General features: G+C 40.9%; 1 protein-coding gene across 6 annotated transcripts in view; it reads right to left on the minus strand.

The window, feature by feature from the left end:
* Positions 1-26,676, minus strand: part of RGS6 (regulator of G protein signaling 6) — a 278,903-nt gene that overhangs the window by 111,929 nt on the left and 140,298 nt on the right. For all 6 annotated transcript variants that reach the window (XM_054067562.1, XM_054067563.1, XM_054067561.1 and 3 more), the window contains one exon: positions 4,059-4,158. In XM_054067562.1, coding sequence (XP_053923537.1) covers positions 4,059-4,158 — 100 coding nt within the window. The remainder of the gene's footprint in view (positions 1-4,058; positions 4,159-26,676) is intronic.

Below are 26,676 nucleotides of genomic sequence, written 5' to 3' on the forward strand. Positions count from 1 at the left end.
TGCTGCTGGAAGGAGGATGTATCACTCAAGGTGGAGCTGTGGGGACAAGCCTGCTTGAAGTCAGGGGGTTATGGGTTAGGATGAATTTGTGTCAAAACTTCTCGGGAGGAGTGTAGAATTGTGCAAGGCTTCTGGACTGCACGTCTCCCTTGGGCTGCAGTAGCAAATATGCTCGTATAGAGGATCAGACAGTACACAGGACTAGGAGAAATCTAGAATGAGGTTGTAGGCAGATTAGTGAGCATGAAGGAGGCTTTTTGCACTGGAAAGTTCAGCTCTTGCAGCACTGACTCCTGTTTACCCTGTTTCAGCAATATTGAATAGTGCCCAAGCCTCAATCACTAGGAAAAAAAGTATATGCATTGGGTCCTTCTACGAAACGGGATTAGTTTTAAGATGCAATTGTACAGAAATCAAAAAGAAGATTAGAAAGCCAGTTTTATTGCTGGTTAGTATAATGAGATGTTCTTACAAGTCTGATGACTGGGAAAACAGAGAATTGCCAATTAATTTACAAACCAAATCATTACTGAGTAAACTGTTTTCTTACTAAAAGAGAAATGTGAAACTCCGTTTATGGCAGCAAGTATCGTCATGTGCATTGACTGACAACCCAGTTGACCCAGTTTGGGCATGGATCACTGCTGCCGTCAGTTCTTCCTCCTATTTGTCCACTGTATTTGTACTCTAAACTTACTGTCAGACAATGTCATACACATGCGCACAGATGCCACACGGACTGGTTTCATTCTACTTTCATTCTCTGTGGCTTGCCCATAAAAGCAAAAACTTAATGAAGATAATGGTGTCATATGTCTTCCTTTGACTGACCTACTTTGAGCCAAAACCTGAGGAAGGGGATACACAAATCTGCTTCTAATGTGGATTAAAATGTGCCTTTGGCACAGCATTCCCACGCGACTCATCATACATTCAAAAAAGGTTTTTTCATCCTTTTCCCAGATTCCTGTTGTCAAGAGAGGACCATTAATGATAACTCCCTGAGGCTCCTTCTCCTTGTGTTACACAATGTCTCGTTCACAACTTCGGCATCAGGACAGATGAAAGCAAAACAGAGATGAGCAGTTCTTTCCCTGGTATTCCAACTTTAAATCATACACCCACTTCGTGGTACTATAAACAGAGCTGCCTGTTTAGAGCAGCAAGGCACTGCTACAATATTTCTTTTTTTTTAAGATTTTACATTTCTCCTGTGAGAGGTAATTACAACAGAAGTGTCAAGCAAAAATAAACCCCTGTTAATCACAGTCACTGTGAGCCTGCCAAGCAAATCATGTCAGTGTTGCTGTTCCATTTTTCAGGTAGAAATAAAAAGGCCGAGAATACCAAAATCTAGAGATTAAACTTTTCCCAAGAGGGAGGCCAAAGTTTTTGAAAATACAAGCTCTTCTTTTGTGTTTATGACATTGAGTGGAATTAGAAAAGCACTAAAATTGAGTATCCAATGATCATAAGAATAATTCAGATTAGGAGGATTCTCTGAAGGTTGCCTAGACCAACTTCCATCCAAAGCAAAGCCAAAGGCAGTTAGGTCAGATGTACTCGGGGGCTCCCAAATAGCTCCAAAGCCCTGGTTTCACGGCCTCTGCAGGCCACTGGGCTCATGCTCAGCTGCTCTGTCCACAAACAACTATCTTCCTAAATGCAGCTGGGGCTTTTGTTCCGGCAATTTGCATACATTGTCTTTTGTACTTCCCCCATGCACTTCTGAGAAAGGGTCTGATGCCTTTTTCACTACAGCCTCTCATTCCTTCCAGCTTTCCCTTTTTGAGACTGAACAAACCCAGCGTCCCCAGCTTCTGCTAAAATATCGGTGTTTCTGTGTTTTCAAGCATTCCAGCTCTTTGCCCACCCATCACAAATACTGAAATCATATATAAATTTCTTTTTTCAGGGATATGGTTTAGTAATGGACAGGTGTGGTTGGACTCAATGATCTCAAAGGTCTTTTCCAACCAAGCAATTCTATGATTCTTTTCAGTTTGGTCTACAAATAGGCAGGCCTATACATCTGAAAAGAGAAATGAGAAATGGAGAAAAACTTGAGGCTCTCCAAGTTTTTTTCCATACGGTTCAAACTCAAAGGCTTCATGCACTGCCTGGTGCATCACAAGGGAGCTACCTTCAAACCACCTGAAGGGAATGGCACTGAGGTTGTTCCCCTCCAAAGCTGAGAATTTTCTGTCAGCTTTGGAAGAAGGTTTTGTTCCTATTTTATCTTTATCTTTTCACTATTCCCTGTGCTGTAAAAAACCAGCCATTTCAAGGTGATGCAGCTACAGCTGCTGTTCCAGAAGAGCAGAGTGCAAGGGGCAGTTTCCATCACACCAGGCAGTTGCCAACCAGGGTGTTACCTAAGGATAAGTATAAATCAGTTTAAAGAAGCTGTGAGGTTTCCCATTTCCTTTTCTCTTTGAGTGACAGGCAGTGGCTTGGCAACTAGATTATTTGCTTAATCAGTGCTTTGAATATTAACAGGAATAGCAGAAACTTGTTTTAGCAGAATAAACCAGTTTGTGTATTGTGGACTTGAGCTCATGGAACTAGTTTTTAGATCAGATAAATGGTCATTTCCCCAGGAACTTGCAAGAACAGTTAGCTCATACCAGTTTCAGCCATAACTTGCAATTTAGTAACATGATTTTCGCATCTCATACTATATTCAGATTTCTTTTCCACAATAAACCCTAATCCTTCAACTGCCAGTTACACTGAGTCACACCCTGAAATCAATTTCAGACAGAAGAGCATGCTGCACAATAAAAAGGGATTAGCTGGACTGAGCCTTGCTCAAGTGAAAACTTCATTCCAATTTCCATATTCCCTGCCTACTTCCAAGGACTCTGCAGATTTGTATTCCATCCCTGTAGCTTAAGGTGGATATTTTTCTAATACAAGGATATTAAATCACACTCTGAATCAATAATCACAACCTCAAACTCTGCTCAATCCAACCATTCTCACAGAAAAGATATTTTTGAAGTGCTTCAGCTCAGACATGCTCCACCACAGGGAACCCTCTTTACAATGGCTTGACACTAGCCGCATTGCCAGCAGCCCTGTTGACAAGGGGTATTTCCCAATTATTTTACAAGAGTATAAACTCCCTGAGAGCAAGAAAGGTCACTTTGAACTACCAGTCTCCTCTCAGTTATTGGTAAGCTCCCTGTAGGCAACAATGCAACTTTCACATTTTAGCAGTCATCTGAATCTTACTCTCGTGAAGTTGCAGCCGCAGAAAAGGAAGCCTTTCACTTTTCAGAACAGGAAGGGAAACTTCCCTGAAAAGACTCATCAGTGTGTGTATCTGGTCTGATTTGGAAAGAGACTCTGCAGGACAGATAAAATCATATTTACTTTGCAGGCATAAAGAACATGATAAATGATAAGTCATAGGAATAGTTAGGTATCTCCCAATGGACAACAGTCTACTGGTAGAGAGTTAACTACTACAGAGTTAGTGAAACCAGGTACCAGAAACCCAAGTACAAATCCTCCAAGCAATTTACATCACCCTGGATAAACTCAGCATCTATCAATGTCAAAGTTATTTGTTGCACTGGAAGATATTCTGTCTGGAAACATGGGTAGGAATGGTTTGGTACTCCGACTCTCAGTTCACGCATAATCCACGCTTCTGTACATATAGTTTTAATAAAACACGATTCATGCATAAAAGGTATTTCACATTCCTCTATCTGTCGCAGATGCCTGATAAGATTATCTGGGTGTGAGTGAGAAAATGTTGTTTCAACTTTCTTCCTTCAGTTCTTCCCCAGGATTTTCCTACTTCTATTGTAGGAAATGACTCTGGTTATACGTTAATAGCCACAAAAACTATATAACATTTTAAAATATAACTCACACCAAAGAAATATAAATGCTTGCTTACTTAAACAAAATTAAGCAATCTTGGTTCATTATTTCACCACATAACAATGATGTGCAGAAAAAACAACCAGAGGGGCATTTTTTCTTTTGCTTAGAGTGAGCAAGTACCATCTCACACACTCTTCCCTGATAACCAGGGTCCTTACCAGTGACAACGCTGGGGATTTTGGACAGAAAGCTCTTGACAGTGCGGATGGGAACTCCACCTGTTTTGTCATCCCGCATTCTTGTAATGATATCTTCAATCTGTCGAAAGGAAGGAAAGATTTAGTGCTTTATTTAAAATGGTGACTGCAATGTTTATATACCGTGAGTGCTTTGGAGCCCTGCTGGTAGGATGGGCATCAAATACACCACATGTGTTACTGCACAAACACAGACCTAGAGAGTCAGCTAACACCTCCCAAATTTAAACGCTGAGACTAGAATCTGTGAGACAACACAGACGCGCCTGGACAACAGTGGCTTGATAATGACAATCCAGCTGCAATGGTGCTGGTTTTGCTGACCAGGGGAGACAGAACACTATGAACATCAATACCTTTTCCCCTTCATCTGAAATTTATGCAAGGCTATTTGGTGATTAAAACAGTTTCTTTCAGTCCAAGGACACCTGGAAGAGTAACTGCTTCTCTCAGACCGGATAAGCAACATTTCACAGCACCCCACGGTGTATAGAGTTGCCCAACAGAATCTACTGTCGTGAACCCAGACTTATGATGACAGAACACCAGACAGGATGGCTTGGTTGCCTACAAAGTTTGGACCAAGGTGGTCAGCCAGAGTAAGAACCACTTCAACGAGGCAATGAAAAAGCCTTTGTGTGACCAATTAGTCACACACCTCATCTGTATGCACTTGTAGCCGGCACTAGAGAGATTTTTCCATGCATGTTAGGAGGAAAATACTCTAGAATGTGTTGGGCCCCACATCTTCAGGAACACTTAAAGGACTTTAAAAATGCAACCATGAATTTTTAATAAAATTGTTGATTTCTCTTTTCTATTTCAATAAAAAAGTTCAGAACAAAAACTGAGCTAAAACATAACTGGTTTGATGCAGGAAAATAAACTTCTTACTCTTGCTGACTGTAAACTAAAGGGACTACCAGACATGTTTTTATGTCATTGTCACCCCAAGAAAAATTAAATTTCAAGCAAAATATATCTTTAATTATCTTAAAAGCAAAGTATATTGGGTTTTTTTCCCTAAACTATCCCTATTCCAAGCAATCAAGCAAGAACTGGCATCTTAAATGGAGCCACCAGTTTGGGTTTCAATTACAATTATAAAAGCCTACTGCAGTTTAAACCAAGATAATCAAAACAGTCCTAGAGGTAACTTCTTCCCCCAAAGAATCCGTCTTCCACTCTGACTGCTGGCACTTTTTGCTCTCCTTATGTCTGAGCATCAGATGTTTCTTTCTACTCAGTTATGCATCTCATTCCTTCCCTGTCCTCTCATCTGATCCAAACATTACTACGTATATCACCCTCCAACACAACACCAGCATTAGCAGTTTGCTGCCTGACAGCCTGTGGGGCTACAGCCTCAAAGTGGACAGCGAAGTCCATTCCAAGAAACATTTGATGATTGTTTTATCCTTTAAGTTGCAATCAAGTTTTAAATAAAATATTGAAAAACTGTATTTCATAACCTATGACGAGTATTTGTTCAGTCCACTACAAAGAGAAGATCTGAGCCCTTGTACCAGCCCTTGTACTTTCCATCCACCCACGTTTGCAGGTATTATCACTCTACATCCAAATTCCTACCTAGCTATAGAAATGTTTCATGAAATAAGTGATACAGTGACAAGGTGGAAAAAAAGTCATTACTACAGCTTCAAGCGCGGAAAAAATCAGAGAGAACATCAAGAGTGAAAGTCACTTTAACTGAAGCTTTTGTCTTAATTTTTACAAGAGTTACCTAGACACTTCACTGCAAATGATTCTCTCCCTTCAGTTTCTGCATGAACTATCCATTAGTTTTCCCTGTCTGCTAGACAGGCTCCTTGGATAGTTCACTTTATCAGGCTAGGAGGTAGGAACTAGTGAAACTAAGTGTTCCTCATATTTATTGCTCCTAAACCAGTGAGCTTCAGTGAACTAACTTCTGCCCAACAAAAGTCATGGTAAGAATAGGCAATGTTTTTTTTGTGTTTGGTTTTTTTTTCTGCTATGGGGGTCACTGCTATTTCAAGCTGGTTTCATTTCGCATCAGCAAAGAGAAATGTTACTTTTCCCTCTGAGTGGATTCTGTGTTATGTCCCTGACAAAGCCAAAGCAATTTGTGTGTGTGCTGTCACTGTTAGCTACAGTAATGTAGCTAACCTACTGTAACGTAAGACTAAAACTAGATCTGCCTTTCCTCCTGACTGGTTGCTGACAACTCTGCTCCCTACCTTTGTCCAGAATGATTTTTTTTTTTTCAAGTTATTTCACTTTCAATGCATTGAAAAGGACTTTTGGCTTCAGTATCACATTGTCAGTGGAGACAGTACTCTACACCAGGTAGTTTGAGAGCTTACCAACATATTCGCATACACATACATATACAACATATACACAGAAAGTGTTGGGGACTTAATTCTTATGTGGGATTTGCTGGTATTCATCAGACCTTCTTTTTCATTATTAGCACTTTTACTGGCCTAAGGAGGGTAAAGGCATGAAGCAAAAGACCTTGAATTTCTGTCAGAGCCTGAGATGTCTATTACTGGGAGATGAGAATTCCCTTTTTGGATGCAGGGGAAAATAAAATATTACATTTGTTGATGTGTTATAATAAATAAACCATACTACAACTACAAGTGTAATGATAACAGCCTGGCAATTTTGGGTCAGTGCCACACAACATCCCTAGTCTTACCATTATAAGGAGGAAAATTACTCTCTACATTAGCTTCTTTGTCTCAGCAACAAAAATCAACTGGGCACCCAGAACACAGCACGCTAGCATGCACAGCCTTGTTGAGATCTGGAAGTACTCTGCTCATGATCAAGGCTGACCTTAGAGTTGACACACCGAGGGAAGGGCAAGTCACATATGAAAAAGAAAACTAACAGCTCCCACCTCCCAAGACCCCATGCCTGGACACCGACAACAGCTTACTGGAATGACCTGGCTGAACATGCTCATGCTGGAAGTCACCACGGCCCCAGTTTGCCAGCTCATTTTTGTGAACTTGTGGGAGAAGCAGCATCCTTTTCATATTCTAGCCTCTAATGTAAAGTCACACATACTCCCTCAGACCCTACAGCGAAGGTCCTGCAGCCTATTTCTGAATATTTCAGTACCTATTTCTGAATATTTCAGTATGCACCAGGTTCCTGTCTGATTACTTGCAGCAGGCACCCTACTCTTGGGCATTCCTGTCACCACCAGTAACCTGTGGCTGGAGAGTCTCTGAGCATCACTCATTAGTGCCAATATTAAACATACAGGGTTGGATAGACAGCTCTGTGCAATGCCAAATATTCTCTTCACCCTGGCAGATGAGAGCTCTCATGAATATTGGTGAAGCTAGATGATACATGGAGGAAAGGATCAATCTGTTGCCAGCATGCATGATGGCAACAATTATAAATATATCAGATCATTTACTCTTAACTGAAATATGATTTTAAAATAGACTGTTTCTCACATTGCCAATCCCCATGGATCCTATAAGTGCCTCTGACTAGTTCTCTGACACTATCAGAGTGCCTATGCCTTCTGCACCTACCGAGTCTGGCCACGCAGCCCCACACATGCACAGACAAGTAAAGTTAATTTGATAGGATATCTGAAACCAATTTGCTTCACCAGTTCAGATTTCACTATGCTCAAGCACAGGAAGAGGAAAGTGGAAAAAGAAAAGGGCTGATATACCTCCCTTGGGCCACCCTCAGGGAGAAAGGACAACCTTGCCTCTGTGACGGTGCTGGCAAGCAGCAGAGCAGCACCACCAGAGAATTGCTGTGTAACCTTCAGCTAACAGCTTCATTTGTCTTGTCGCCTGTACAGTGGAGATAATACCGAATAACAAAGGGGCAGTGAAACTTCATTCAAAGATGTCAGAGAAGGACTTGGAGTGCCTTGGATAGCAGATGCTAAACAACTACGAAAGGTAACACTTCCCATCTCTGACAACCTTTCACAATCCCAGCAAACCCCAAGCATGGCAGAGCACTGATGGGTCAGCTGGTAGGGCCATTTGGCTGCTTCCCACACAACTAGCCTCTGACACTGGCTGAAGGCAGGGGCACCGATAGCACCTGTCCTCTTCCTTATGGAGCTTTTATTTCTGCTACTTTACAAATTTCAGAGCTCATTTCAGATAAGGGCAATATACAAGGTCCAACAACAACAACAACAAAAGATATTAGCCCTATAGCTCAGGAATCAAGATTATAGAGCATGCTCTGTCAACAGTGAGACAAGGCTCAGCTCTATTGCTTCACTCAGTATGAGTGGACATTTTCTAATCCTCGGCTGGAGAATGTCAGTGTGCACCAGCCCACAACACTTTGTCTATGAAGCAGTTTTTAGCTAATAACAACTTGATTGTGCTTAAGCATCCACCCTATTCACCAAGCATGGCTCCCTTTCCCCAAAGATTTAGTAGATATTCAAAAGAAGCCCACTTTTAGTCGGTTCAAGATGTGAAAGCAAAAAATGGCAGAGAAAGCAAAAAAAGCAGTCTTTCAGAAAATCATCTGTGGAGTTGCTTTGAATGTTGGCAGCATCATATGCAGTTGTGTCAATTCAGAAGAGAACTATTTTGAAGGCGGTCATAGCTGATCTTCTTAATGTGCAAAATAAAGAGAGCAGAGTCTCTTTTTTTTTTTTTTTTTTTTTGCATTGAACAAGTAACAACTATATTTGTCAGATGCTTATTGGGCTAATGTCATCTTGAAACTGGTAACATGCTTTAGCATTTATATATCTCTTTTCTGAATAGAATAGAAGGTTATCGGTGAAGGAAAAACTACCAAGACATGATTATTTGTACACTGCTGCTACGCTAGCTAGAGCTTCACAAAACAAATATCTATTTAGCAAATCATCATGTGTAGGGATAGGTTTCCCAACATCAATTGAATTATAACCAAAACAATACTGACAGAAAAACTGTGACACTTCTTATTCAGCCTTTAAGGTACAACACTGTGCTCTGGGGAGTACCAGGCAGCAGCTTTTTGATGAGCCTGTCCATCCCCATAACAGCACCGATGATATCAGCTCTGCACAGCAGCCCTGACTTGGCCTGGGCTACTTTATAAGAAAACATAGTCATAGAAAATGGGAGCTGGAGTTATTTTGCTCAGGCAGTATATGCATAGATGCAAAACAGGGTTTAATATTCAGAAGAAAACAAAGCGTAGCAAATTAATTCATCAGACAGACATTCTCCAAGTGAGCTGAACTAATGCAATTTTCTCCATCCCCAAAATCAAGCTTTTTAGCCCATCAGTGTCAACACTCAGACGCAGAAAACATCAATGCATCAGTGTTATGCAAACTCAATTATTCATCGAAAACAACTCCTGATGAGCTCAAATTCTACATAAGCTATAATTGCTTAAAAGAGGAGGCTATTTTGGCATGTTAGAAAGCCACACAAAATACTAAAAGTGAACTCTTGTTTACTGATTGTGCAACTGTAATTATGATAGCAGATTCTTGGGACTCTTTCTGTTGCATTTTACAGCATAACAGAAGTTTCTCGTGAATGGAGTGGTTCATTTCTTTCCCATGCTTTCTACAGTTATGGTAAAGATGTCACATATATGCCTGTAATGAGCCTGAGAGATCTTGTACCACTTAGAGCATGGCCATTCCAACTAGAAAACTTCTCAGGTTAGCTGCAAATTAGGCCAGATATTTACTTTGCCCTGCAAGGAAAAGTGTTAGGCTTTTTATGACTGTAGAAAAGTATGCAGTGAAGATGATGTGAATTTTAAATGGACCACTGAAATGGAAACTAAATGGCCATAGAATTATCACCAAGGTGTGATGCAAGTCACATTTCAGTAAAAGAAATTACACCAATACCGCCATACAGTATTTACTGATGGCTTGTGCATGACTTTTGAACTACACAAATACGTATGCAAGCCTAGGCACAGATTGTTTCAGCCAGGAAAATGTAGGGCAGAATTGTCTATAAATTGTTTCTCAGTGCGCAATCTGAATTGGAGGAACCACTTTGGAGAAAAAAAGGATGAAGTTCAGTCCCTCTGTCCCCTAAACAGTGCTACTTAAGAGAGCCACTGGTGCTGACAGCATCTAGGCTGTTGGTTTCTGTCAGCTAGTGTCAGCACTGAGCCTCCCAGATAATTTTTACAGGCCACCAGTCACCTAATACTACTTCTGACCACATCATCCTCAGTAAGACTTGAATGTATAATCCTGAAGGGCTTTTCAGGGGCTATCTGCAAAACAGAAGACTGAATCAAAATAAAGCAGCAGCAGGGGTTGAAATATGAAGGAACAAAGTTATAACAGGAAATCCAGAGCTGCACTTACAGCAACAGAGTCACTATAGTCCCCTTATGTCACTAACCAAGAGTGGCTGAGTGGGAGCACATGAGCATGTGCTTTCTTCTGATGAGCTTTTACTGAAGTCATGGATTGCAGGGACCGACAGCATTCTGCTGCCTCTCTCCAGCCACGGTCTGATGCACAGGTTGCTGTGGAAATGGTAGAGATTTTCTTCTCTGTTGCATCGTTGCACCGAATGTAGAACTATGCAGGTCTGCAGATCGCTTGTGTGGTGATGAATGAGAACAAGGGGAGCAGATGTACCTATCACAGCCCACATGGGGACCATTGTAGGAAGAGTTAACTCCATACACAAGATGACAGAGCTTCTCTGCACACTAGCTCCCCTCTCTCCAGGCACAGACGTACACGCGGGCTTCTTGCTGCATCTAGCACAGGCCGGGCACCAGGATGAAGCCCACTAACCCAGCTCCAAGAATGCCCAGAAGCAAAACTTTGATCCAGCTGCCATCTAAAATAACACTCCACAAACCACTCAAATTGGAAAATGCCAGAAGTAAAAGAGTTTTAGTCCGATAGTTTCAATTTTGTGAGTGCTTCTTTTGGGGGGGTTGGCTCCCACACACTGAATTTCACTTGGCGTTCTGGCCATAAACTAATCTCCACACAAAACAAAGTCAAGCTGAAACCTAGTTTTGTGCTGGGATGACTGAGAAAGCTCTAGGAATCTTAAATCCTCCAACAACACTGCACTGAGTCTCCAGTTTGTAGTGTGGCTTGAGGCCAGCTTTTCAAGCCCGATTAGAAGCAGCAGAAAGGTGTTCCAGTATTATACTAGATTACATGAAATAATCAATGGATGAGGTGATGACAGCAGCCAAGCAACTGCAGTTACATACTAATTCCTGGATTCATTGTCAAGACTCACTTGGGATCCAAGACAACGCTCTCTTCCCTGCCATGGCTAACAAGCAGTAACTAACAAGCTGCAGAAATGAACTAAGGGGAAGCTGGAGCAAGGCTGTTGTGAGATGCTAAATTTTCAGCAGGCAAAGAGTAGTCTCCTCCTGTTCCATTCTAGCCTAGGGGTAATACTGCATTAGGCTTTCCACTGCTAGTATGTCTTTGATGTTAATCTAGGCACAGTTATCATTCCTATATCCCACGTGTACATTAATTTTTAAATTCCTAGGCTGTAGTGGTCTATGCAGGATGTGGCACAAGAAGGCAGCGCCTCCCTCTCCCCTGTGATGCTGAATTGCAGTTTGATAAAGACAGTAATTCCACAGGAAGATAACTTTCCTCTGGAGCATCAAATATAAGGTGCTTCCAGAGAAAAAAACACTAGACTTAGGCAGATGACTGATCTGTTTCCATACAGGAACTTGCATCTCCCTAAATATTGATAAAAACGCAGAGCTGGTTATGAACTGCACCCAAAACGCTTCAAATCAAACCAAACCCACAAACCCAAGCAGACTCCCATTTGCACTTACCAAAGCTGGGAATTGGACAATAACCTTAAGGCTCATCATCATTCACTGGAGCTGGAAGCACACACCTGCCACCTCCCACCCCCCTCGGCTTGTCAACACAAGGCTGAGGAAGAAAGGACAACCCAGCAACCTCCTTCACGGTGCCACTGGCATGTGAAATTGAGCCTTCCTATGCAACAGGGTAGAAAAGGCCATTCCTAGGTCGGGCAGCAAAAAAATTCTTCTAAAAAATGCTGAGCAGTTGTAAAATGACAAGTTGTTTCTCATGAGTGACATTTTTCCCCCTTGCTAGAAGAAGCAGCAACTGTTAAATAATTTGTCAGATGTATTTGATTAAATACATTATTTATTGAATAGGGCAACGCCTCTGTATTTCAGAGACATAAATATTAAGCAGATAAGAAACGAGGATAGAGTTGGTAGATGTATGACCAGGGTTTTGGCATTATTACTGCTGTCTGTAAAAATCTGAGTAATAATGAGTAAGAAGTGTCATTGCACCACCTCCCTCAGAAGGGACTGTGTCCTTCTGCAGTTCTCGCTTTAAAACAAACAGATTTTCTACCCCACTAGCAGATATTGAACAGGGAGTAAACTCTACAGTTGGAGGATGATGTGTGTGTGTGCACGCGTGCACAAATAAATCTGCTGCATTCTTGACCATATTCTGCATACAGAGGAAGAAAACACAAAGAAACTCACTTCCATTTAAAGAGACTGTTTTCTGTTTAAGACTGTAAGGTCTTGGATTTGCACTTGTATGTAGGCCCCATGTCTGAGGGAAGATTTGTGTCCATACCCTCCTGAAAGGGCTGAGAGGTTATTTGTGGTAAAAACAAGGGCACACAAATTGCAATATAAGACTGTTAGACTGTGGAATTCTTATTTTAATTTGAGCTTCAACAAAAGCACTATCAACTGCAGGCAAAATCAGATGAAGCTATGTAGTATGAACTTGAGAATATTGTGATTTAATAAGAAATGCAGCATACCATCATTTCCTATTCACTTTGCCAAGCTTCATAAACACATTCCTAACTTTTCCCACAGTAATGAAGCTACTTGGAGCCATTCAGAAAGTAGTTCATTAGCTATTTCCAGTATGAGATGCAAAAGTTTGGTTTTGTTATTCCCTGCAGAAAAGCTGTATCACAGGCACCGAATCTCCACCATTGCCTTCCCAAATGAACTGATGAAGGAAACTATCCAGCATATCCCCTCCTTCTATTTTGGTAGCTGATGGACTCCTGTGGCTTAGCTAAGATAAATTATGCAGAAATATATATACACACACCAAATGTTTCTCTTCAAATCCACAAGAAGTGGGGCTTCAGAAATTGTTTTTTTCTGTCCTTTCTTTTTTTTTTTAAAGAGCATTCCTCTGTGTATATAATACCGCGGCACATAATACAGTGTGACAGGTCATTTCATGCATCATTTAACTCTTTGCAGAGCGAAGTACTATACAGCAATAAACATTAGATCCTTCCTCCACCCCTGAAATGCTGTGAAGTAGATGCAAAACAGTTCGTTACAGCAAAAAGAGGAAATCCTATTCAGCACCATCAAAAGGTTCTATTTCGTTTGTCTCCCTCTCCATGTGATAGTGTAAACTTGCAATTTTTATACATAAACCTTACACATTAAAGTATAAAGGCAAAGACACAGAAAAAAAATCCCACATTTTCCAACCAGGATTTAAAGGTAACCACTGCAAAAGGAAATGTTATTTTCATTCGAATTTCAGAATAGAGGAAGGAAAGAGGTCTTGTGACAATTTGTTTGTTGGAGAGTGAAGCAATGTAGATCTGGATTTTTTTTTCTTTGCTTACCTCTACCAACTATGCTTTTTAATGTACCTTTAAATACATGTATTTAAAAAATTACCAGTGTTGCAAACTGAAGAGATTGTTTTAGGCCATTATATGATAAAGCTGAAGCGTTTAGCACTGTAAGACTTTCTGTACTAGTGCTGGGAAAGAGTTCCAGATAAAGGCAGTGATGGGCAGGGCTGGTCTGCCCACTCACACCGTATCTGAACATGCTGCAAAGTACAGATGCTATTTTTTTCAGTGAGGTAATAAGGTTTGGACATTCAGCAATTATTGAAAAAAACATTAAGGGCTCTGTTTCACACTCAATAAAAAATGATGCCATGTCTGCTTTGCTTTTAAATCTCAGTGTCAAACTGCTGCTTGATTCAACTCGGGCATTTAATGTCTCCAATGCTCAAACGGGGCTCTGCTGTTCCTTTTAGCCTTCTATTTTACAATATATATTGAAATCTTTCCAAAAAGAGCCAGAAGAGCTCCAATTCTACAGAACACAAGTGCACTTCGGTTAAGCAGGAATGCCTACAATTTCCGTGAACCCTGCTGGAGACACCAATTCCAAAGACTTCTACTGCTTAATACCTAATAGGTATTTTTCGTAATTTGGGGGGTGGGTGGGGAGAATTACCTGTAGAATGAAAGTAAGAAATTACTATCTTCTCTACAGGGACCTGTGTAAGAGGCAACTGAAAACACTACCCACAAAGCAGAATTAGGCAACAAGGACTTGAGGCACTCTTGCCTGCTTCTCCTGCCAGCAGGACAAATTCAAAAGCCTGTCTCTGGCCCTGTGATGTTAACTTGCTGTTTTATTCACTGAGAAAGAACAGAACAGAATAAAAGGGGCAGACACTGCGTCTCGTGGCTACAGCTCAGTGGCTGTTTCAACACATGTGAACATACCAAGTGACAGTGAGCGAGTGAGCTACCTCCAGAGAATAAAATAGCTACCTTATTTTACCCTTATTTATATCACTGTCATGCGATATCTCTATCTATACACAGGGCTGTTATTTTTTAAAAAAATTTAAATGCAGAAAGTATTAGCTCCAGAACACAAATAGTAAATAATCTTTCAGCATGACATAGGTAATTTTTTTCTTATAGAGTTCATGTTCATTTAACTATGTTGTCATGGTGTAGAAAGAAAACATCTAGCATGGGTAAAAACTCCATAAATGTATAAAATCTTATTACACATAAACTCTTGGTTGTAAAACATGGTCTAGACTTCCACTCTACTTTCCAAGCAATGGTTTCTGCACTAGTATACTTTTGCTTGTAGAATATTGATTAAAAAAAAAGTTAAATGCCTATACATGTCAGTTGTGTAAGTCTACAAGAATGGTTAGCCACAACATCTTTTCCGCTACATTTTTAACTGCTTGATGCTGAAAGATGGAATTGTTAAATACAAAATCACATTGGAGGAATAATTTTTTTTAACTCCTGAATGCCAGCTGAGACACAGGTGGAGTATTTGGCCATCGGTCATATCTATCTAATGTACTGGACAGAGTATCAGACTAAGTAACACATGTGACATTGTGACCAGCTCCCGAACCTAAAAAATTATTCACATTATTCAGTTAGTTTGAGTAACAAGCTTTACAGTAGGCTTCAGTAACTACTCAGAACAGTTCAGTAAAATTCTTTTGTCGCCTCCTTTCTATTATACAATCTAAGAGCAGTTTCTTGCTCTGACACAGTGTCATTTTTTCTGTAAGACATGAAAAAACCCAATGTGGATCCTTCCAATAATGCATGAATACTGCAACTTGTACAAAGTCATGAACACATATTTGAAGTAAAACTCTTCAGTAAAGACAGATGCACAAAATTCTTACCTGTGTGAACGTGCTTGGCTAATGAAAAATGCATGCATGTGCACATGTGTACCCCATTAAAAAAAAAATCAGAGTATGAATGACTGTGAGAGAACAGAAATTTCTTTTAGACTCACAAGTCACAGAATGGTTGGTGTTGGAAGGGACCCCTGGAGACTGAGTCCAAACACTACTGCTAAAGCAGGTTCACCTAAAGCAGGCTGCATTGGAATGTGTCCAGGTAGATTTTGACTCAGCCATATTTGAATGCTGCATCTGCTCACATTTCCACAAACATGATTAAATGCAAAACAGTATACTGTTTACAAATACAGCAAACAGTACAAATACAGTAAACTTCTCATTACAATTTTTAATTCGGAGCATTCCTTTAAAAGTGACATTTTATGTCCTGTATAAATGTGACTAAATGAGAAACTTAAGAACTCCCTGAAATAAGTAATACTGACAGAATTTTCTATACTTATTTTAATGTAAGTCAAACAAAAGTGAGTGAGCAGCGAAAACCCACAGGAATTAGACACTTAACCCCCAACTAATGCGGTGTCTTACGATGTCGGTTGTCCAAAGTGCAAAGGCAAGAAACATGAGACAGCATAAATCTGTTATATAAAGGGGGGTTGGAGGTGGAAAACTCTTATACCTGCAGTCAACTCAGCAAGACACAGCTCTCCATTTCTCACCCAGCTGACCAGTAAGATACTAAACAGAAAACTAATGACTGAAAAACTGGCTAAAGAAGAAGGAAAAAAAAAAGTCTCTACAAGTTGTCTTCAGTTTCTGTTCCGGTATCAAGTGGTCCCTATTACTGCTAGGAGGTATGCACGTAAAGAAACAAGACCTGACAGCCTGGAGATCAGCTGCTCAGGCTCCATGCTGGTCCCCACACCTGCTTTGGCCCAGCGGTGCACAAAGGCTCTGCAGGAGCAGAGTGAGGAAGAGTGGTGGAAGGCCATCAATAATACATGTCTGAACAGTCAGAGGGAAGAAGAGAACTGCATGCTGCATGGTGATTTCAAAGCCAGCATTCTTGAGCATTCAAGGACATTTCTGTGAGCATGGCCACTCTGGATTTACCAGCGTCTTCCAGTATATAAATAAGCTCTTGAAAAGAGCTTACTCTAGACTGTATCCCAGACCTGAGCAGCTCTCCAACACACCTGCAGAGATGGAACACTCTCAACCAGAAATTCAACAGCAACTCCTACCCTTTCACTTGAGTTCAGATGCAGGGAGATGTGACTGCATTCTCACATTTGACGCTTATCAGAATTTACCTCCTGATACATGGGGTCCTAATAGGCCTGCAGATCAGACAACTAACACTGCCTAAGCTTCCCAAAAGCCAAACAGTCCATAGGTCTCTATTTTCTGTTGCTCACAGTCCTTAACCAGACAAAAGATCCATCACCAGCTTCCACATATTTGTCTGGTCATGTCTGTTGTTATCCTGCACTCTGATGTATTACCCCATGGAATCAGCAAGAGCCTTTTTTATTTTCCTGGGCCTAAGAACTAGTACACTTCAACACACTGGAGAACACAATCACAGTACTGTCACCCTCTGAAGTCCCAGTCATCATTTAAAAATCTTAAAACAGTAGCAATCCTTCCACAAGTTCTTCTTTTTTCTCAGTATCTCAAGGAATTGTAAAAATGTGACTTAGATGTCTTTCACTTATTAAACAAAAGAAATTTAGGAAGAGTTGATATTCTGCCTTTCTGGTTCTACCAGAATTGTGCATTTCTGTCTGCACAATTTTTAAAGTAACTTGTGATTACACAAATTACAAGATGCTGGTTTGTCCAAACTTCTGCTGCTTATATTGCACTAAATCACATTTATGAATCAGGTCTATCACCACTCTAAGGCATAAGCAACCTACAAACACAAAAGTAATTGCAATTATTAGCATTGGGAGTCCAGAACTTAGTCCAGGGACATCTTGAACCACAATTGACATGAACTTGGTATTTTTGCTCCAGTTAGCTGAGTGAGAAATGAGCATAAATTTGTATTTTGGGAGAGGAAAGCTGCCTTAAAAACCTGCTGCCAGCTAGGTAAGAAATAGTCAATGACCTTCACAGCTGGGTGAGGAATAATGGAAAAACAAACCCCAAGAAGACAGAGCCCCACTGACTCAGACACAAAGTGAAGACAGAATCCAGGCAATTTAAATCCCTGTCTGCTCCAAGTCACTGACAGCAATTGGAGATGAAAAGGAGAACTGCTTGCTTGTCTTTTCTTGAATTTTAAAGGTGCTTTGCTAAGACAATTAAAATTGAATGCCCAAGCATCACTTGAATAAACAAGTAAAAGCTGGAGCAAGCCCTGGGCCCTCACCATCCCTGCTCCTCCCCTACCCCAGCCAGCCCCAGGGAACGGCAGAGGACTCCATCATTCCAGCAGCTTCCCAAGACTGGTAGCTTTTGTCAGTAAGCATTCCCAGCCTCTTCACAAAGAGAAAAGCAGATACGTTTCTGGCTAAGGGCAAACTGGGAACCTAGGGAGGGGCTGTGCCACCTCCTCAGCCTGGTTCAAAACTGCTGCACCGGTGAAGGTGGATGAATCCAGTTACCTGTGCACATGGGACAGGTGCAGCTTCCCGCACAGACACAGCAGATAAAATGGCTCTCACCTAGCCAAGCAAAGTATCTTTAATTAGAAACACACCTTCATTAAGGTCTTAAAAAGGAAAACACAATTTGCACCTAATTTGAAGGTTTTTTACATTGCTTAATTAGTAGCAACTATCCTAGCTAATGAAAACTATCTTCTGCACAAGTTCCTACTTGGGAGGTCATGAGGTGCAGCTGTACATGCCAAGCTTTCACAAGAGCACTCTGGAGATAGAACAGAAAGGAAAACTGCACTTTGCCAAGGGCTGATACTACCGCTGCAGCAGCTTTTTGCAAGGTGCCTGGCCAAGCTCTCTGTGCAGCTGTTCTCTGGAGGGTTTCGATCTCCGCAGCTCTTCTGACAGGCTCTTCCAAGAAATGAAGGAATGGCATTTCTCATGTGAGAAACGTCCCAGCTGAAAGAGGGAAGCTGCCCTAACCATAGCACTGTGCCTCAAAGGGAAAGCAAGCTCTTTTGTTTCCTTGTCCTGTGTCCATCCCACCACACTGCACAGCAGTTCAATACTTCCAAGCTCCTGATCTTCACTGAAGAGAGAGGAATATTCATAGATTGTGTGAGGTTGCCATCACAGTTACCCTCACACAGCTCTTGAAATCATGCCATAGCTTCTGGTAGTCATAACTTACTTTAGAAATGCCAATGGGCATATCATGCTTCAGGGATTGCAAGGTCAAAGGGTTGCCTTGTCATACACGCAAAGTGCTTCAACTCACACTTCCTGAACGAGCCTCTGCAGCAGCTTAGGATATTAGTGCCTCTACCTGTATGTGTGGTAAGAGCTGCAAATTCCACTCAAAGTCTGCAGAAGCAAACCTATAGTTACACAGCAGTTTGTACTCAGATGTATTATGCTGGGCTGTGAAGGGGTGCAGCTCAGGCTTAGAGCACATTCTTTCCAGTCTCTTGTATAGAGGGTAACATGTAGGATAATTGTATCTGAAGTGATTCTAGCAAGACTTCCCTCAAGCTCATCCCTAGCACCCTCACCATGTCATAGCTGCACCGAACACTTGCAAACAGGCAATTTTATTTACAAATTTTCTGTTCCTCCCCTGTCCTCCAGCGTGCACTGATAAGGGCTTCTTAGGATACCACTTTACCGGCTAAACCCTTAGCTCTTGTCTTTTCAAGCTGTTAACCACTCACAATCAGACGGTAATGGGTATGTCTCTTACTAGGAAACACTAGCCTGTAAGCAATGAATCCTAAACTCAGTTCCTAAGTGGCATATACTACAAATTTAGTAACTCAAAAGCCTCAGAGTCTGGGTAGATCAAAGTAGAGCAGGTGTATGCAGTGTGTGCCCCTTTACCTCTCTTCCTCCTCAGATGAAAGCCCACCATCTGAAAGCAGGCTCACCAAACTCCAAACCATGGCACGTACCTAGGATCTTCTTATCTCACGTATGGCACATCATTTCTGCACAGTGACTGGAAAAACAAACGCCTCACTGCTCTCAGTGTCTGACCCTCCAGCTACTTGAGCTTTCTTTGAACTACTCAACTTCAGTAATTTTCTTTTGAGTACAAGTCTTTAATTGAGAGATAATCTGCCCAGTTCATTAAAAATTAGCCTGCACTAGCAAAAATCAAGCATTTTGCTTAGAGACCTTATTTCAGAGGATTTGCTTGTTTTCTTTAGCTATGTATTTCCTTGGCCCATATGGGATGTATGTATTTACCACCTTTGGCAAAGGTCTAGCGGCATTGCAGTATCTTTGACTGTTTTCAGAAGTAACCAATGACAGCAAGACTGCAATGTGGTGGTCACATCACTTCCCCGACAGCCCAGATGACGAAAAATATGCTGTGTTTTGTTCTTGCTACACTTTAGTTTCCCCTTGGTTTTACTTTCATCACCACTACTCCATACCTGTCAGCATCTTCCCACTCAAACCAGACTTTCTTTACCTTAGGTACTCATTTACAACAGTAAGAGCACAGGATGGAACTCAATATGAATACGCATTATATTGCCCTGAACACATTTGTTTTATTCATCACCAAATAACAGGCATCTCCTCATTCAAAGCAGCATCTGAAAACCGCACACTTACTTTAAATGAGACCTCAAACTATTTAAATTTACAATAAAACATCAAAGACTAACAAACTATGCCCATTGAGAACTGTGTGTGTTTAAACTACTTAAAAGCCTAACAGAAAATTGTAGAATTAAAGGAACTCCTCTTACATGCAATACACATTTCCTAAAAAATACTGACAATTTAAAAAATTCACCCTCCTGTGGCAGCAGTGACCCAAGAAAGCACATTCATTAGATCTGTTACTACTGGAAATATTCACTACACCACAGCAAAGAAAAAAAAATACAATATCCATTTTCTGGAATTGCCAGTGTTTCTCTGTGAGGCCTGGAAAGCCTAAAGCCAGCCCATGCTTTCACTGGCAGGTAAAAGTTAGCTGTGTCTACCAGGATTCTTCTTGCCCTAGTTAACAGCAACTGAACTAGAAGTACGTAACAGGGATTTCTCAAAGTTTCAGAACAGCACAAGACAAAAATCGCACCTTATTTACTCCATAGAGTTCAACAGCACTGTCTCCTTCCCTGGCACCGTTTTCTCTGTAAATGACCAATATATTACCTTTATCCATTTTCGGTGCTGCAACCGCTGATATAAATAACAGCACAAACTCACACGTACACCATTCAAGAAGTGCTAGGTTGCTTCAATTTATTATCAACTTAAATTTCAGCACCACATTTTTCCTGGACATCTTTTAACACAAGTAAAGTGCTCTGTCACTCCTGATTATAATTGTGTTACAACTTTAGGAGATATATGCACATTTAAGCTAATTTAGGCATATAAGACCAAGTTATATCACTTTTCCCTCTCCATACAACACAGATTAATGCGATTTGCCACAGTATTGCAGACCTGGACATCAGCAGAGTGATTTATGACCAGCAAGAAACTGTGCTCCAGATCAGATCGGAGTTATGTTGGCAGATCAGTAGCGAAGCCTGGGCTGGATTAAAAACATGGCACAAGAAGGGAGGCCTGTTGTTAAGAGCTGTACATGCATATGCATCTGTTTATGCGCCTGGTGAGGGCCACAGCAGGGAGGAGGTCCAAGACTGAAATAACATCAGGAACTGCTAAAAAACAGGATTAAGATGCATTGGTAGAGCTGTAAAGGAAACTGCATATAGACTGCCTACACTGTGTCTGACTCAGAGCTCTTAGTCACATTTGTATGAATAACAGTTCATCAAATGCTGAAATCCAACTGTTTGTGGAACAATATCAGTGTGACTGGGCTGATTCAAAGTGTAAGTGACTCCCTATAAGTAATTTCAGGATAAATGTAATATTTGCAAAACCTGCTTCTGTTTCAGATACTGCAAGAGGTATACAGAGAGGTATGTAGAAAATACACTATCATGGTCCTTCAACTGCTGCACCTAAATAAAAATAAACATGAAAGGAAGTGCAGTGAATGGTACAACAGAGGCCCAAGCTGTTCTGCCCAGCATGCTCCTCCCTGGTCTATTATTCTCCAAGATCACCCTGAGCACCTTCTCAGCTGATCAGTGATGTTTACATTTACTATTGAGGCAGCAGCAAGCACTAGCAGCAAACAGAAGACAAGACCTGTCTGGAAAGTAATCAAGTGAAAAGGTATGACGAGAGCAAGGCACTCAATGGTGAAGAAGGTAAGGGCTGTCTGGGGACCCCATCACTGTGGCTGAAGGCAAGGCTGCAGGCAGCCAGGGAGCAGAGCTGGGTGCTAGGCTGTCAACAGAGTGAGGGACAGTAGGTGCTGGAGCAGTGGTGTGAGTCTAGATACCGAACAGTCAGTCCCAATAATCACCAAAACTCATTAACTGAGATGCTGAGACTTTCTTCATTTCCATATATCTCTTTAGATCTCTATAACTGCAAAGCACTGTTAAATTTTTTGACCAGGGACGAGACTCTCAGAGGCTACTCAGTCCCAGTGACTTATCGCATGTGACCCCATCTGTCTCAGCTTCTCCATATTTCTACCTCTGACAAAATCTTATCTTCCCTTCTCTGAAAGGTAACCCCAAGGCAGGAGACTCTTCCTCACCTTTAAAATACATAACTTGTCAAATCCTCCAGTCATGTAGCTACTGTACACTATGAATCCGAAGTGACAGCTTTGCTCTGCCCCACATGAATGTGAATGCCTGACACAGGATTTTTGTTTAATCACTGGTGGGTGATGGGAAGACAAGCAAGTGTCTTAAAAGCTTATATCTGCAATTTTTTTTAATGACAGCACTCATCCACCTAACTTCTTTAAGTAATATCAACTAAGATATTTTATAATAGCTGCTGTACAAGATGATTCCAGGGTATACAGCTACTACAGTGCGATCAGTCCCATAGGATTAGAAGCAGTCTGCTGAGCTTAATGCTTTAACATCCGAGAATCATTTATCATCTCATGATAACCATATTTTCTCTAATGTATTATTACTTATATGTTAATGACACCCTTACAACATTTAAAAGCCTGTCACACCCAGCACCATACTGCCATTTATTTCCTGTACATACACCACTTGCTGTCATCAATACCTCTTCTCAAGCCTTTTTTGCTGGTGACCCAATTTAATGCCTTGCTTGAGATTGTCTTCCCAGCTGTAATTATAGTAAAAAATAACTTCACAATAAATTCATTTCTCCAGTGCCCACAGCGCCTGTTAAATCTTCTCTCAGTGTATGTGCTTGCCTATTAGACACGTTCCAAAAAGATACACACTTGGTAGCATAAATTCTGTCTTCGCAGCACTATTCCCCTCAGACTAAATATTTAGATCTTAGTAATGAAAACCCAGCTAATGTTTTAGCTGTCATTTCGCAGTGCTACACTTAAAAAGAGTGCTTAAAAAAGAGTTTGGACATGATAGCAATTTGTAGTGCCTTACTTGCAACACTGCAATCCAGCTTTACCTCTGTGGTGATTACATTATGGCCATCAGTCAATTTAAGCCAATTTGGTTGCTTTTTCTCTGACAGATTGACACTAAGATTGCAACAAGCTCTATCTACAACAGGATAATTAGCAACACACATTAGAATAAAGCAGCTCATACATTTCACTCATTAGCAATCTCTAAGATTACTTTAGCTGAATGACTTTCGGGTATAGCCTTTCAAACGCTATAAAGTAATATATGTTTGGGGTTTATTTGATTTTTCCTGATTTCCCAGGATTCCTCCCTTTCTGCAACTGAGATCTACATTAGAAATAAATAATAATGCTGACAATTTGCTGGATGATCCTAGTAAGTGATCATTCATAGCATCAGATCAGGTGTCTCCAAATACTAAAAAAAAATCCACAAACAGGCCACTACTATTTCTTTATTACCCACCACTCCCTACAGAAGAAACACATTTTGAGAAGAAAAGGAAACTGCACTGAAGGTGCACTTGTGGACCTGTTCTTCTTGTGCTCTTTGTATACGTAGGAGGGACATCATTCACTCTCAGCCTCTCTTCAATGAAAATTATTTCCCTGCCCATATGAACTTACTGGAACTTAGAAAACAGTTTGCCATCACAGTTGGTATTAGAATTTCCAAAGCTGGTGCACAGAGCTGATAGGACCATGCTGTCCTGTACTGATAACAGACAGCAGCTTTGAATGCAGAGTGAGCTTGGCTCACACATCTTATACAAGATATAGGCACATTTCATTCAGGAGCAGGCAACAGAGAGACATGTGAATCCCAACACCAGGTGAAGGAATCCTTTGACATCAGGACACCCATAACAGAAGGATGAAAAGCCTCCTATACATCCATATTTGTTAATTAAATCTGGATATAACACTCCAAGAAAGTTTATTGCCTCTTAACTTGAGAGAGATGGAGGAAAGAACAGGGCTTAGACACCGTCAGGGACAGATGAGAACAAATCAGCCATGTCAGTACCCACAGCATGTGTGACACTCGAAAGCAAAGCTTAGACTGACGTGTTGTCTGCCATTTATTAAATAACACCTTTTTTAATGACACGGATGCAAAGTGATGAAGCACAATTGAGTTCAGAAAAATTACAAATAAACTCACCAAAAGACTAAAAGCTTGTGCCAGTCCTGCACTAGCTCTTATATTTAGTCCAAATGCATACAGAAAATTTTCGCTACCAAATAACTTAATAAGGATAAGAACGTGGTTATGGCAATAGTGTCTCACTAGACTCAATGGAAAAAATAATTAAAAAACCTACCTGTTACAGATAGGCAAATGCTTGATTCTGAGACAGTCGTCTTTAGTACTAAGAACTGTACAGTAGGAAAAGGTTCTTCACCAAGAGAGTGGACAGCCACTGCAACAGACTCCCCAGGGAAGTGGTCACAGCACTGAGCCTGTCAGAGTCCAAGGAGCACCTGCATGACGCTCCTAATCATATGGTTTAGTTTTAGGTAGTCCTGCAAAGAGCAGGTAACCAGACTCAATCTTTATAGGTCTCTTCCAGTTTGAGATATCCTATGAACTGTTAGCTCTAAAGTAAGAACCATTTGTTCACCTTGTAGATAACATGTAGATAACATGTACCTTGTAGATAACATTTCCAGCCACACTTGCCATATCCATATTAATACTGCCCTAGGACAACTAAGCAAGTGTAGCTCATTGAATATTTGTTGATCTCCTATCCTTAGTTTTGTGATGCATCAATAGTTTTATAGGGGCAAACTGACAAGACACAGATTATTCAACCTGCCCTTGTCAAGGGCCCTCTGTATGGCCTCTTCTCAGATGAGAGCTACAAAGATGCTACTTACTTCTCAAAAAGTGAAAAAAAGTCAAAGTTTTGTGGCCATGTCTCTCCCGTGTCAGTATGCCACGTCATCAGAACTCAGCAGTTCTCCAAGTCACTAGTAAGAGATATTAAGCTGCTCTCAGGTATTACCAAAAGTGAGCACCACTATTCAATAAAATTTGCAGCCATGCAATCTTATACAATGGGACAGTTTCATCAAATCTCATGCTTCAAGGCATAATACTATTGCCTACACGATGAAGAAAACACTTCTTGCCCTCAGCATTTTAGAAACAGTTGTTCCTATCTTCCTCCAAAGCAGGAAAAGAAATAGGTGTTACAAATACAGCCAAAACATACAAATTCTGACAAATTGTGCTACTAATTTGCACAAAAGAATTATCAGAATCCTTTTTATCATTTCTACTTTGTTCTTTTTTAGTAAAAAGAGATAGATGGAAAAATCTGAAGTTCCATGAATTATTAAAAGAATATAAAAATGTTCTAGTCTCTGCCTTCTCTATTTTTAACATACACTTAACCTGAGTTCATTCATAGTCTGTTGATTACAACTATTTATATGCAGGTTTTGATCCACCTCGCATTAAAAGACTATTTGTAGCTATGGCACAGCTAAAAAACACCCTCCTCAACTAAATAATCAAGCGTGAAAAAAAGCACCATTAAAATCAAGTGATTTTAAGCAGATATTTTCTTGAAGTGTGGCAATATTGGCTAGCTTTAATTTATGATTCCCCACCCCCCACAGTGGCTAAGCTAGACTTTCTTTTTTAATCTATCCCTTTGTGATAGGCTTGAGTACCTTGCCTTTTAGGCACATCCCATGCAGGGGGGTGAAAAAGGTTAAAGTTGCATTCAGGCTGTAAAGTCAACCTCCAGAAATTAAGACATTCATGAAAGCAAGGAGAACACAATTAATAACTATTTATTTCAAGTGATTTGCTCACCATCAGTCAGGAACTCTTCAGCAGAGACAGAAAGCAGCTACATGGGCACCCATCACCCTGCCTTCTTCTGCTGATTATCCTAATCCTCTACACATCTGCTGCCTTCTGCAACAAGTGCAGCAGAGGCTCGTATGGGAACTGCCAAGCTGTGAGGAACTTCACAGAGCAGAAAAATGCATGGTAAAGAAGGTGCAACTGCAGGCTGAGGTGAGATTTGGGAGATGGAGACATTTAAGATCCAGGGAAGCACCGAGATGAAGAGATGTCAAGCTCTTCAGGAAAAACATGAAAAGACCCCAGCTGAGCAACACAGAGGACCATCCCTTCCCAAGGGGCTCTGGAGCCCATCCTGTCCCCACTCCCTGACAACTGCCCACCACATGCCTGATCAGGGCTGCTTTGCTCCCAAGTCCAACCTACTTACCTTATGTATAGCCCAATAAATACCTGCTTTATGTTTAACACTGAGTACGCTGCTTGCAGAGTCTTTGTGCACAGTAAGACGTACCTCAACAAGCTGACACAGAGAGAGACCATTACTGGGTTGCTGTAGAAAATCTAAGCCTGAAAAGTATGGGAACTGGAAGAATCTAGATTTAAAAGAATCTTGAAGATTTATCAGATTTTTGTAGCAGTAACCAAATAAAATCCATATGGGGAACATTCCTTGAAGAATGAATTTTACTTTTCAAGCATAATATGAATAATATATGACATGAAAG

Source organism: Cuculus canorus, chromosome 5 (assembly GCF_017976375.1).
Source record: "Cuculus canorus isolate bCucCan1 chromosome 5, bCucCan1.pri, whole genome shotgun sequence".
NCBI classification, from domain to species: domain Eukaryota; kingdom Metazoa; phylum Chordata; class Aves; order Cuculiformes; family Cuculidae; genus Cuculus; species Cuculus canorus.